Below are 12792 nucleotides of genomic sequence, written 5' to 3'. Positions count from 1 at the left end.
TCTCTCTCTCTCTCTCTCTCTCTGTCCAAATAAATTAAAAAACTTAAAAAAAAAAAGATGAAGTCGCTGAAGAACAGGGAGGTGATGGAACTTTCAGGGTAACACAGTAGGGTAAGTGTAGAATGAGTCTGTTTGATACCAAACTATATATATCATTTTAACATTGCCATACTGCCTCTCTATAGCCTCTCTTTGATGGGGACAGACAGATTTCCAAGCAACTTCTACACAGTTATTATTTTTCAGAACATTCGGGTGGGTTCTAGATGAAGCTCTGCCATTAACACACAGGCCACATCTGCCGACTGTGTTCCAACTCAACTCATGATCCCTCCTGGGCCATCTGTGACACCACCGTGCCCAGACCGGGCCCACCAGCCCGTACCGGGCTTGCTCTCCTGGCCAGGTGTTGGTCACAACTTGGAAGGCTGGCTCCCAGCTCCGCGGGATCTCGGCTAAGTGCCCACTAACCCCAGACAGCTGACTCTCCTCTCGCAAGCCTGGCAAAAACACTGTCCTTTCTGCTTCAAATTTCCCTTTTTTGGTGCTTTTTCCTGAGGATTCAGCAAGAGCCAATCCAGATTTGCAAAAGATAGTTTCCATGGTTTCACCAACCCAAACACTGAAACCGAGACTCGGGACAGAAATAAAATGCTGCTGTCCAGCTCCATGTGGGAAATGCTGTTACTCTGTCAAAACTCCAGGGATCACCTGCTCCTTCAGTGGAAGAGATTTCAGTAAGTATGTATTCATATAGCGCACACATTTCTTAAAAAAACTATTCTACAGCTGCCCTGGAAGTTTTCAAACATCAAAAAAGAAGGTTGTATATTAACTGGCTGACCCTCCCATTATCTGTGTTTATCCTAAAGGGAGTGATGAAAATTTGCTGACGGCTTTCAAAAACGATTAGAGAATTAGCAGAACGCCCCAAGCTTAACAACTAACAAACTTTAAAAAGCAGAGTCAAATTCAGACACTTCTAAATGTAAACACTGGGTCGGTCACCTACTAATTCTAAAATTCCGATCTGACTGCTTCTCCTGCTGTCAGGGTGATTTGGAGGGAAATGTAAAAGATTGGTGGTTACAGTGGATGTGAGTTTCAAATCCAATCAGTTGCTACTTTGTTGGTGTAAAGTCCATTAAGCCAACAGCAAGTCCTCAGTGCCAACTGGGCCAGGCAGGGCTCTGGAGCTGGGGGCTGGGGGTTCTCTGCAGAGAAAAAGGGACACTTCCCTGGGCTCTGGAGGCTCACAGTCTAGTGGAGGGGAAAGTGAGCCATTAACACCTCAGGGAAAAGGACCAGGCGGCAGGGGAGAATAAAACGGAGTCATCTAACCCAATCTGGGGGGATTCGGAAGGGCAGCCTTGGGAGATGATATCTCAGCTAAGCTGTGAGGTTAACTAAGTGTCTTCCGGTGTCTCGGTTTCCTCCTCTTGGTCCTCAGACAACAGAGAATGACGGACACACCTTCCTCTCCTCCACCCTCTCATCTAGTCTGTTCCAGACTTCCTCTCTCCTCTCTCTCGGCTTGGGTCATTTCATTTGCATCAGTGGCTTCAGCTCAAACTTCTCTCGCGTGCACGTATCTCTGAGCCCAACTTCCCTGAATATCCACCTGCCAGACACCTCTCCCGTGGTCCTCCCAGCACCTCTGACTCCACGTGCCCCATCCTTCTCCTAAACCTGCTCTTCCCACTTCACCTCCCTCTTTTGGTTAGTACCATCCCTGTATTTCTGGGAATGAAAAATCCCCATTGGCGTTCACCGACCACAGAAAGAACGGCACCTTTTGCGGATGATGCGCAAAACTCCCCAAAGTTCGTGCCACCACACCTTCCCTCCCTCACCTCTCCACACGGAAGTTCTCGAGGTTTCCTAAGCCTGGCTACCGTGTTCCTTCACATGTTTGTGTTTTTATATAAGCGGTTCCTTAGCTCAAAATGCTTTCCTCATCTAGTCTTCCGCTGAATTCATAGTCCTCCTTTCCCACCTACTTCAAATGTCACCTCCTCTGTGAAGTCTGCCCAGATTTTCTCAGCAGAGTTGGAGATTCTCTCCAATCACCTTCCCTAGGACTCTGTGCATGCACCACTAAAGCATCTATCACATGCACCACTGTCCACCTTGTGTTGTCTTTGTTTGGGTATCTCCTCTCCCCTCCTGGATTGACACATCTTCAAAAGCAATGTGACCCAATTTTGCATCCCCTACCACAGCCTACTCTAATGCCTACTGTTTGAATAAGTGAGTACAATTCTTGTAGGACCTCTTGTCATGTCAGCCTTTGCAAAGCTATTTTCACATGCATTGTTGCTCTTGCCCTTCACCGTGATGCTGTCATCATCTAGCTGTGACTAGTTGGTGTTATCCTCATGCAGCAGATAAAGCAGTTGAGTAAGGCCTTGGAACCCTGTTTTCTTGCTTTTTAGAACAACGACTGTTCCATGGAATGTTCCTGAGAAGAAGGCAGATCTAGTCACCTGACCCCTGTCTTCAGAGTTTGAGGGTCAATATAAAAGTTCACCACTGCTTGTGGAAATAGCCAAACCCTTATCTACCCTTCCTGAACGAGTCTAACATGATTTATTTGAGTGATCTTGAAGGTTTGGAGTATGAATCAGACAGGGCAAAATAAGGGGTGTGGGGGGGAAGTAGAAAAATCTGAACCCATCAGACTTTGGGCAAAAACAGGACCTCGGGGGCCTGGCAAGAGAACTTCAGGTGCCCCTGAATAATATTTTCTACATATGCTTTGAAGTCCAAGTTCCCATAGGAGAAGAGATGCCAAAAATACTGAAAGCAAGCCAAATCAACCTACCCTTGGCCCACCTTGGCGTGCCACTGTCTTATGCGTCTGTGTACCCTGCAGCACGGGACACAGGGCCTGGCCTGAGTGAGTCCAGGAGGGCCACGCGAACACAAATGGTAGCCTGAGACTCGACCCAAAGGTGAGGAGGGCTGCAGTGGAGGGAGCGGCACAAGACCAGGATCAGCCCCCAACATCCAAGGTCTTGGTTTCCTCACCAGGTACAGCAGTCGGGGCACCTCTGCCCTGCCCACTCCATGGAGAGCAAAGGCTAACCCTGCTCCTGAGACCTGGTTAGGGCCAAGGGTTAGGCAACATATCCATGGATTTGGGAAGCATCCCAATTACTTCTCAGGAACCAGGAGGCCCCGGGATTGGGGCCAAAGCGTCCCCAGGGGGCTGTTAGGCCGCTCTGGGAACACTGCTTATTCTCACTAACCCCCACCCATAGGATCCGCCTGACCCTCGTTAGAGGATGGGTTTCTCCACCCACTCCATCCCTCCCTCTGGCTTCTGTCTTTGCACCTTGCTGCGCACACAGCCTCCCTGTGTCTGAGAGGGTAGTCTCCAACCTGCCAAACATAGGCTAGGCCAGAGAGTCAAGTTTCCCCACCCCAGCCCCACTGGACAGTTTGTTCAGCCTGTTCTGGAAGCGGGTAGTGGTGAGAAGAGCTATTTGCTCAAAAGGCCCTGCAGCCCCAGGGAGAGACCCGTGACAATCACAGAACCACAGAGAATCAGGGTCAGGACGGTATTTGTCAATCAATCGCCCCAGGGTCCAACCCCTACTTTCTGAACCAGGAGCTAACTGTTCAAGGTCGTTTCCCCTGCTGCCAGGGTTATAGTACGCTGTGGTGCACGCCTGCTTCAAGCTGGGGTGCCGAGCGCCCAGGGCAGGTTGGAGCAGATGACTGACTTTTGCTTGGAAAAAGTGACGGACCTTTGCGCCACCCCCTAGCAGAAACCTCCCGCGCGCTAACCAGCCCCCTTTCTCTTCGCCTCGAAAATTCCCGCAAGCGCAGGCCCAGCAGCCTTCGGAGGGAGAAGTTCAAAGCCTGGCCCCGGCCCGTCCACAGACTTTCGTCCCTCCGCCCCCCTCCCCCGCCTTCTGTCCAGGACCGCACCAAATCCTTCCCCTCGTGGGAGCTTCCGTGCGCGGCACTCGGGGCCCGCGAGATCCCCGCCCGCGCACACGGACAGGCTCGAGGCTCCCGGGGTCGGCCCCCGCCCCCAAGGCCCTCGTCCGCCCGCGCCCCCCACCCCACCCAGGCGGCCACCTGTTCGGACGCAGGAGGAAGAAGGAGGGCCGCTGCCGCGACTGACCTGAGATACCGCCCCCCACCACGATCACGTCGCATTTGTGGCTCATGGTGCTCGCCCCGCTCCGGGCCGCCCCGGTGCCCGCCGCTCCGCGGTCTGGGTCTCGGCCCCCGCCCGCCGCGCTGCCCCCGCGCACTGGCGCCGCCGCCCAGCCGCTATATCGCCCGCCGCCGAGCCCCGCCCCCCGCCCGGAGCTCCGCCGCCCAGACCTGGGGAGGGCGGGCGCGGGGGCGGAGAGATCACCTGGGGCCCGCACGGGGAGCCTGGAGGGGGGAGGGACACCTCCCCTGGGCCTTCAGCACGGCCTTTATTTCTCCATCAGCCTCCGTAGTGCGTTATTGAGCTTGGGGGGCTGGGGGGTGGGCGGTGGCCCCTTTGGGTGTCTGCCTCCAGCCCCCTGCAATTATTCCCCCAAATAGAGCAATGCAAAGAACACCGGACTTTTCGTTCGTTGAGCGTTTTCCAGGTCCCAAGCACCGCATTAAGCGCTTTGCCTGCATGATTCCGGTTAAGCCTTCTAACAACCCATTTCACAGATGAGAAAAGCGAGATAAAGTAGGTAAAAAGGCCAGCGAGGCTCCGAGACTCACTTTGCTCCACCACCCGGTATTGCCACTATCTTGGCATGTACTGGGGAGGCATTCTCCGCCCCTCTCGTCCTCCTTCCAAATACCCACCTCTCCCCCTCCCCCACTCCCTCTGCCCTTATGTCCGCAATTAGCTCCGGGAGGCTAAAGCAGCAAGCGGAGTTATTTGTGGCCCTGGGATGTGGGTCTAGGGACCTTGGCTTTGCCAAACATGGGGGGGGGGGAGGGGTTCAACAATATTACAGGTGTTTAGCCACCTTTCCCAAAGTCAAAAGAAGCAATGTGGGATGGCTTTTCAAGAACTAATTGTGTCAAGGGCTTCGGTTCAGGGCAGGGGAGCTGCGGGTTTGGTGGGGGCAGGCTCCAGGCCTAGCGAATTGTTTGAAACAAGCCTCCACCTCATCGGCTGTCCGCACAGGGCCCGCCTCAGATCCTCTGTCCCCCTCTCGCTGCCCTTCCCCCACTTGTGCTCCCCCGAAGATAAATAAATGAAAATATAATTAATTAATTAATTAATTAATTAAACAGCCCCTGGGCCTGAACCTAGGTCCCTACTGCCCCATCCCGAAGAGAGCCCAGGCTGGCCTCCTCATCGCTAAGCCTTACCTGTCTGCCTCTGTCCACAGGGCCCTAAAGCTTCGGGCTTCTTAGCTGTGGACACTCTGGCCCCTCACCTATCTTGCCAGTGAATCCCATGTCCAGTGGGGTGGGGTGAGATGGGTGGAGGGGATACTTGTAGGGTCTGCCTGGGATCTCTTTGGCGTGGGTCCAAAAATACGGAGTCAGCAGGAGGCCCCGGGGCATCTGAAGCTTTGAGTTCAAGGCAGGCTGACCAACTTATCCTTTCTCGATGTCCACCTGGCAACAAGGCCGGGAGAGGAACCGTGGCGTCTTTGGAGAAAACTTACCGGCAAACAGCATTTTCCCCAGGCGAAGGTAGTCAGTGAACCTTGTGCTCCATGAGGTCAAAACCGGCTTGAGAACTCAGGAGCCTTCAGAGGATCTCTGAGGTCACCTTATCCCTGCATGCAAGGGGTCGTTCAGGCCTGCTCAGGGTCCGTCTCCTACAGGGGATACCTCCCAAGGTTCCTCTTCTCTCTCTGCACAGAGCCTCTAAGAGCAGTGCTTCTCAAACTTGAATGTAAGTATAAAGCACCCAGGTCTGGGGTGGGGCCTGAGAAGCTGCATTTCTAATAAGCAACAGGTGATGCTAGTGCTGCTGGTCCACAGGCCTTGGGCACATTCTCCTCTCCTCCAGGTCTCTACTCTCCCAACAGTTCCAGAACCAGCTCCACACTCGCCCCTGACCTGTCTCAAGGTGGTCCTAATGAGAAGCTGTCTGGTCGTTATACGTCTTCCATAAATGCTATGCTGAGCCCTGGGGAATTGATGGACAAAACAGAGCTGCCCCTGCCCTCTGCCCTCTCGGGGTTCACACTGCATCAGAGAAGACATCTAGGAGGGGTAATCACAAGCGTAATTCTGAATGTTGCTCCGGGACACGTAGCAGGGCGAGAGAACTTAGCCCAGGCAATCGAGGAGGACCTCCAGGAGGAAATGACTTTTTCGCTGGGACTTGAAGGATGAACCGGGGTTAATCAACTATTGAGGATGAGCACACCAGGCAGAGTACGAGGCTGGAGCATTGGGAGGACTGGACACAGTCCAGTGAACAAAGAACGTCTTTGACCGCCTTTAAGACTTATTACACGTACCGCAAAAACTAATAGTGCATAATAAGAATGGAACGGGGAAAAATCAACAATGAATAAAACGATAGGAAGCACCATCTAACCTTGGGTGTGTCTTCTTTTCCCAAGTAGGTAACAGATTCCTGCAGAAAGGGATCATGCGTCCTCTTTCATTCATCCATCCAAGAATGATTTATTGAGCACCAACTCTGTGTCGTGTACTCATCACTGGACATACGCCCTTATAAACAAGAATCTTCCAAAAAACAAGCATGAAAATGGACAATTACAGCAAACCTAACTCATGTTGCTGGGGAGCCGCGTTCAACACTTCTATCTACCTAAGAAGCGCACAGAAATGCCGTTTGCCCCAAGCAGTGTTTCTTTGCCTTTCCAACTTCATGATATCCGTGCTTCGTCAATTAAAAGGAACTTACTTTCCTGTCATTTTTTATTAGAAGACTGCCAAGGTAATAAAAGGTCCTTATTACTTCTTTCTTGCCGTCCAGCTTTTCATGAATGGATATTTCAGCGAGTCTTTTGTGATGCCACAAAAGGTTTCAATAAAGAGACAGGCTGTGCAGAACAGAGTTCACCAGATATTATCTATGTTGTGCATTTCACTGGTTTTGAACACTGGAGGTTTGACTGGGGCTGGAAAATTTGTTTCAAAATGAGATTTAGAGCCTACCGTGTTTTTTCCCCCAACTTCTTTGTTAATCTTTTGAAAAACATACACTGAGGGATCGAATGATGAAAGGGTCAGTCACTGCAGCCAGGACAGTTCTTGAACAATGTTAAATTGGAATTTTAACAGTTTAACAATTGTTAAGTGTTCTAGGACCTCTGATTCTACCCAGTGAGGTATCCATCATCAGCTTGGATCCTAATCTGAGTGTCCAGATCCCCTCCTTGGGGACAACGAGGAGGCAATAGGTGACTTTTCAATGGGCCAAGACCTCGCTTTTGGCCTCAAGGACTTGTTTAGAGGGGAGCCACATCCTCAAGCAGCCCAAGAGTTAGGGGGCACCCAGCTTCAATCGAAGCCAAAGCCCTTCACTGGACCTTGGGCTAGAAGCTGGAGATCCGAGTCAAAGTACAGAGGCTGATTTAAGATGCCAAAGGAAAGACGTGTTCCAGGGCCAGGGTGCCGGTCAGGAACCGGCCTGAGTAGAGTTGGAGGGAACAAGCCAGGCGACAGGTGGGTGTTCATGACTTGCCTTAACAGGCCAACAGCTGTGGGCATGTGCCAAGCTGGCTTATAGACACAAGGTTGAGATGGAAGAGAAATCTTCCCGCCCATAGAACCGGAGTGGGGCTCTGTCCCCTGTGGCCTGATTTCCACAGCACGGGCAGGGCAGAGGCCAAGGGAGACAGACATAGGGAGTCAGGCAGAGACCCCAAGCTCCAAGACTTCAGGAAGATAGAGGTCACACCTATAGACACGTGGCAAAGCATGTCAACAAAAACCAAACCTTATTTGCAAAGTAAGTGCTAAACCAACTGTCCTCAAAGTGATTTTTTTGCAGTGACTAGTGCCGCGACTAAGACTATCTCTCCAAATGGTAATATGGGCTCCTAATCACTTTATCATAAGGCCTGACATACCACAACAGATGGTGTGACGGAGGCTGTATGGGACACATGGAGGAAGCGCAAACAGGCAACCATTTGGCTCAGGAAGAAGAGACGACCAGAACGGACATTGCCCAAGAATGCCGGCGTGAAGGTTTTCACAAATTCTTTGGGGAAGAGGAAATTAGAAATTATGATTGCGGCCCCACTGGATACTAATTATGGGTTGTTGAACAGTATTACTTTTAATTAATTATTCTTACACGGATGATTCTAATTTCGTAGTGTGAGATCACCGACACAGAATCGATCCTTTGGTTACCTTTATGTAGTCCGGGGTGAAATCATCTCTCCATGTTTTCTTATAAGTAGATATTTGTGTCATGTACACTCCAGATGATGATTGCAATCAAGAGTCTGGTGATTCTAGGAATCAGATGACAAGAGGGACCCCCTGACAAATGGCTGCCACTCAGGTCACATTCCCGATGAGGACAGTTACACGGTACAAAATGATGCTAATAGCTGGGGCTTGAGTTGATTTGAGGTCTTTTCTTCAATAGAAATCCAGTTTATAGACATGATTCAAATGAAGGTGTTTAAGAACAAAATTTGTTGTGGGGCGCCTGGGTGGCTCAGTAGGTTAAGCGTCCGACTTCAGCTCAGGTCATGATCTCACGGTTTGTGGGTTCGAGCCTCGCATTGGGCTCTGTGTGGACAGCTCAGAGTCTGGAGCCTGCTTTGGATTCTGTGTCTCCCTCTCTCTGCCTTCCCCCACTTGTACTCTGTCTCTCTCTCTTTCTCTCTCTCAAAAAAGTAAATAAATGTAAAAAAAAAAAAAGAACAAAATTTGTTTTTCACTATGGATGTTGGGACTCATTAAAGGTTTCAACTAGGGACAGTTATAAAAAGAAGTGAAGTAAAAAGTGGGCCAGATGCTGCAAAAACCTGAAATGTATTCTAAAAGGTAGAAAACCTGAGCAGGTCTCTGAAATAAAATAATATTGGATATAATAATTCAAATACATACTATGCCTGCATAGGAAACCCCTTCCTTCTGCAACCAACAGCACACATTTTTTTTTTAATATTTATTTTTGAGAGAGCGCAAGCAACAGAGGGACAGAGAGAGAATGGGACAGAGGATCCGAAGTGTGCTCTGTGCTGACAGCAGAAAGTCCGACGCAGGGCTCATACTCACGAACCATGAGACCATGACCTGAGCCGAAGTCAGATGCTCAACCAAGCGAGCCACCCAGGTGCCCCAACAGCGATTTTTGACAGCCGAGATTAGAACGCAGGACTCCTGGTTATTAAAAAAACAAAACAAAACAAAACAAAAAACACATGAAAAAGCTCACGTGTTTTCCAGTTGTCATGGCATTTTATGTGACTGGAGTCCCTGTTTGTATAATATTTGACTGGGCATGTAACATTTACTGACAAATTCCAGATAGCAGGGCATTTTCGGGCTCCAGAAAGGCAATACTTGTTGTTGGTGTTGCAAACGGAAACTCTGACCCACTGGGATCAGAAAGAATGAATGCCATTTAGCAATAGCTGTTTATGCTTTCAGGAGCAGCTCAAAGTACATTCACCCACAATGTCTACTGTAGAGAAACAGCATAATGTTCACTGATAGCAAGATGCTAGATGAAAAAGCAATACTATTGAGGGTTAAATTTCCATGGTTATGGAAATTTCCATGGTTAGTTATCTCAGTAATTGAGACTGGAGACAAGTTAAAGTTATTTCCTGGCATTGTCAATATACCAATGCCCTGTGTGAACGTTCAGGACTAAAAGACAGACTCACCCACCGTCTCCTCCCCCGGGGGAAAAAATTTCCCTGGGTCCTGGATTCTCTCCTGTCCTGATTTGGTATTTAGAAGCTATATTTTAAACCCCACCATTTCCTGGAAGCCTGCCCTGCCTTCAGATCACAACTGATTTAACAATGCCAAGGGTGCTAGAAGAAATCACTCACTGTCCCTACCTTGCGAGGAAGAATATTTTAACTTTCTGTCTACCTCAAAGTAATGAGACACCTGCTTGTATGAGTGCTTATTTGAGGACCAGCTGTGCGTCCAGACCTCTCTCATATGTCCTTGGAGATGTAGGGAAAATATTAGAGAACCCTTGCCTGAAACAGGGCCGTCAGATTTAGCACATAAAAAATACAGGATGCCCAATTAGCATTTGAAGGTCAATGAATTGTCTCTTTTCATATAAATGTGTCCCCTGCAACATTTGCAACATACTCATACAAAAAAAAATCATTCATTATTTATCTGCAATTCAAATTTAACTAGATGCCCCACACTTTATCTGGCAACCCTAGCCAGGAAAGATACTATGCCCTGGTTCAGGAGGAGAAATCAACACAAAGAGGTCAATTTGAGAGTAACACAGTCATCTACGAGCACGTATTAAATTGTGGAGTGCAGGGAAAGGGCAGGGTTAACAGAGATCAGAATTCCTCCAACAATGAGCTACTCAAGGAACTCCGTCTTTGGGGGGACGGTCTTCCTATGTCCTCAGCCCTTAGCATGGTGGTGGTGATGTTTAGTAGAGTCTCAATGTGTGTAATGAATGAATGAATGAATACGTTAATCAGTTTGAGGGGAACTTGAGGTGGGTCTTGAAGCTGTTACAAAGAAGAGTTTCAATAGCGGTGGTTCTCAAACTTTTTTGTGACCGAGAATGACTTCGGCAGAGCAAGAGATCCCACAGCTGCCGACTCTACTCGCTGCACTTTCCAGTAGAAAAAGAACTAGGGAAACAAAATTAAAGTCTACAGAATGGCATGCGATGCTTCTGGAAACACATTGGGAGGTCTGCCTACGATTCTCCAGGGGAACCCTGTCACCCATTGGTGACCCAAGGACTGTATTTTGAGCAATGTTCAACTAGAATGTAGGTGTGAAGTCTCTCGAGCTGGAAAAACGAAAAGTTGAGAGACTAAATCTTAGATTTTTAACATTTTGGTATGAAGTGTTAAGAGCATATTCTCTGGCCTGGCAGACTTTGAATGCATTTTAAAAAGTCATTTAAAAGCATCTGAGCCCAAGAAGGAACAAGATTTGAACTCTAGAATTGCTTCAGGCTAGATCAGAGTTTCTCAATTTCTGCACAGTTGACATTTTGGACAGAAAAACTCTTCGTCATGGGGGCTGTTTTGTGCATTGTAGGATGCTTAGCGGTATTCCTGGTGTGATGGTCAATTTTGTGCATCAGCTTGACTGGCCACAGAATGCCCAGATGAAGCATCTCTGAGTATATCTGTGAGAGTCTTTCCCGATGAGATTCGCATTTGAATTGGTGGATTTACTAAAGCAGGCTGCCCTCCCCAACGTGGGTGGGCATCATCCAATCCACTGGGGGCTGACATAGAACAAAAGATGGAGGAAAGAAGAATTTGCCCCTCTTGCTTCCTGACTGCCTGCTTGACTTGGGACATCTCCTCTCATCTTCTCTGGCCCTCAGACTAAAATGGGAACCATTGGCTCCTCTGGTTCTCAGGCTTTTGGAGTTGGACTGAATTACACCACTGGCTTTCCTGGGTCTCCAGCTTGCAGATGGCAGATCGTGGAACTTCTCAGCCTTCGCAAGTGTGCGAGACAATTCTTCATTATATATCTCTCTATCTCTATCTCTATCTCTATCTCTATCTCTATCTCTATCTCTATCTCTATCATCTCTCCATCCTACTGGTTCTGTTAGTTAGGAATTGGCTTGCACACTTGTGAAGGCTGAGAAGTTCCACGACTGCCCCCTTCCCCATTTGTTTGGGACAAACAAAAATGTCTCCAGACATGGTCAAGTATCCCCTGGGAGAGAAAAATTACCCCCCTGTTGAGAACCGTTAGTCTAGATGAAAGCCCACTGTACCAGTTGAACTGGATGTCTAAGAAGCCTCTAATGTAATTCTTTTCCTCTCCAAATGAGACAAATAAGGGACAATTTGTGCAAATAAAGCCTATGCATTTGAGAAGCTTGTCTCTAAGATGAATAAAAGTGCTGCCAGACGTGAGTACTAGATGATGAAAAGGAAAATGATGAACTATATCCGTTGAGATCACATATGTTCACTTCAAAGGTCCTGACTTCAGTGGTCCTGGGCCAGCCTCAGTCAGGTTCGCTCATTGAAATAGACGGACCTGACAATAAAAAGCAAGTCATTATTGGTTAATCACAGAGATGATTACCTTTAATAAATGCTTTTACATCCACAATTTGGGGCAGAAGAAAAATTGCCAGAGATAAAAGAAAAGGAGAGAGACCCTTGAAAATCTGGCATCTCCCAAGAATTGATTCCTATGGCAAAGAAAAGCAAGTGTATTTTTAAATCAGTGTATTTTTCCTGATTCAAGAAATTATTTTTTCCTATGGTGAAATTAGAAAAAAAAAAAAACCATCTTTCTGATAATTTATTAACTAAAGTTTAATATGGGGTTCAAAATAAGATAAAATGAATTTATATTTTGAATGTTCACTGTTTTAGGGAATTATTGATCAAATATTAGGAAAAACTCTTCTCCTTGCTGTTTTTTTTTTTTTAATGTAAAGCATTGAGTGAAAGTTTTGAAGCTTTGAAAGATAAATATCAGTTAAAAGGAATTTTTGAGGCACCTGGGTGGCTCAGTTGGTTAAGCGCCCAGCTTTTGACTTCAGCTCGTGATCTCGTGGTTTGTGGGTTCAAGCCCCACATCTGGATGTGAGTTGGCAATGCAGAGCCTGCTTGGGATTCTCTCTCTCCCTGTCTCTCTGCCTCTCCCCCACTTATGTGCTCTGTCTCTCCAGTTCTC

The 12792-nt window shown here is 48.2% G+C and overlaps 1 protein-coding gene across 1 annotated transcript in view; it reads right to left on the bottom strand.

Moving 5' to 3' along the window:
* The window catches only part of MAOB (monoamine oxidase B), a 114063-nt gene extending 109732 nt beyond the window's left edge, over positions 1–4331 (bottom strand). Inside the window, exon 1 of the mRNA XM_019417335.2 lies at positions 4136–4331. Coding sequence (XP_019272880.2) covers positions 4136–4181 — 46 coding nt within the window. The 5' untranslated portion in view covers positions 4182–4331. The remainder of the gene's footprint in view (positions 1–4135) is intronic.
* Between the last annotated feature and the right edge of the window lie 8461 nt (positions 4332–12792).

Source organism: Panthera pardus, unplaced genomic scaffold (genome assembly GCF_024362965.1).
Source record: "Panthera pardus isolate Hobbes unplaced genomic scaffold, ASM2436296v1 HiC_scaffold_27, whole genome shotgun sequence".
Lineage (NCBI taxonomy): Eukaryota > Metazoa > Chordata > Mammalia > Carnivora > Felidae > Panthera > Panthera pardus.
This window is presented reverse-complemented; position numbering and strand designations above follow the sequence as displayed.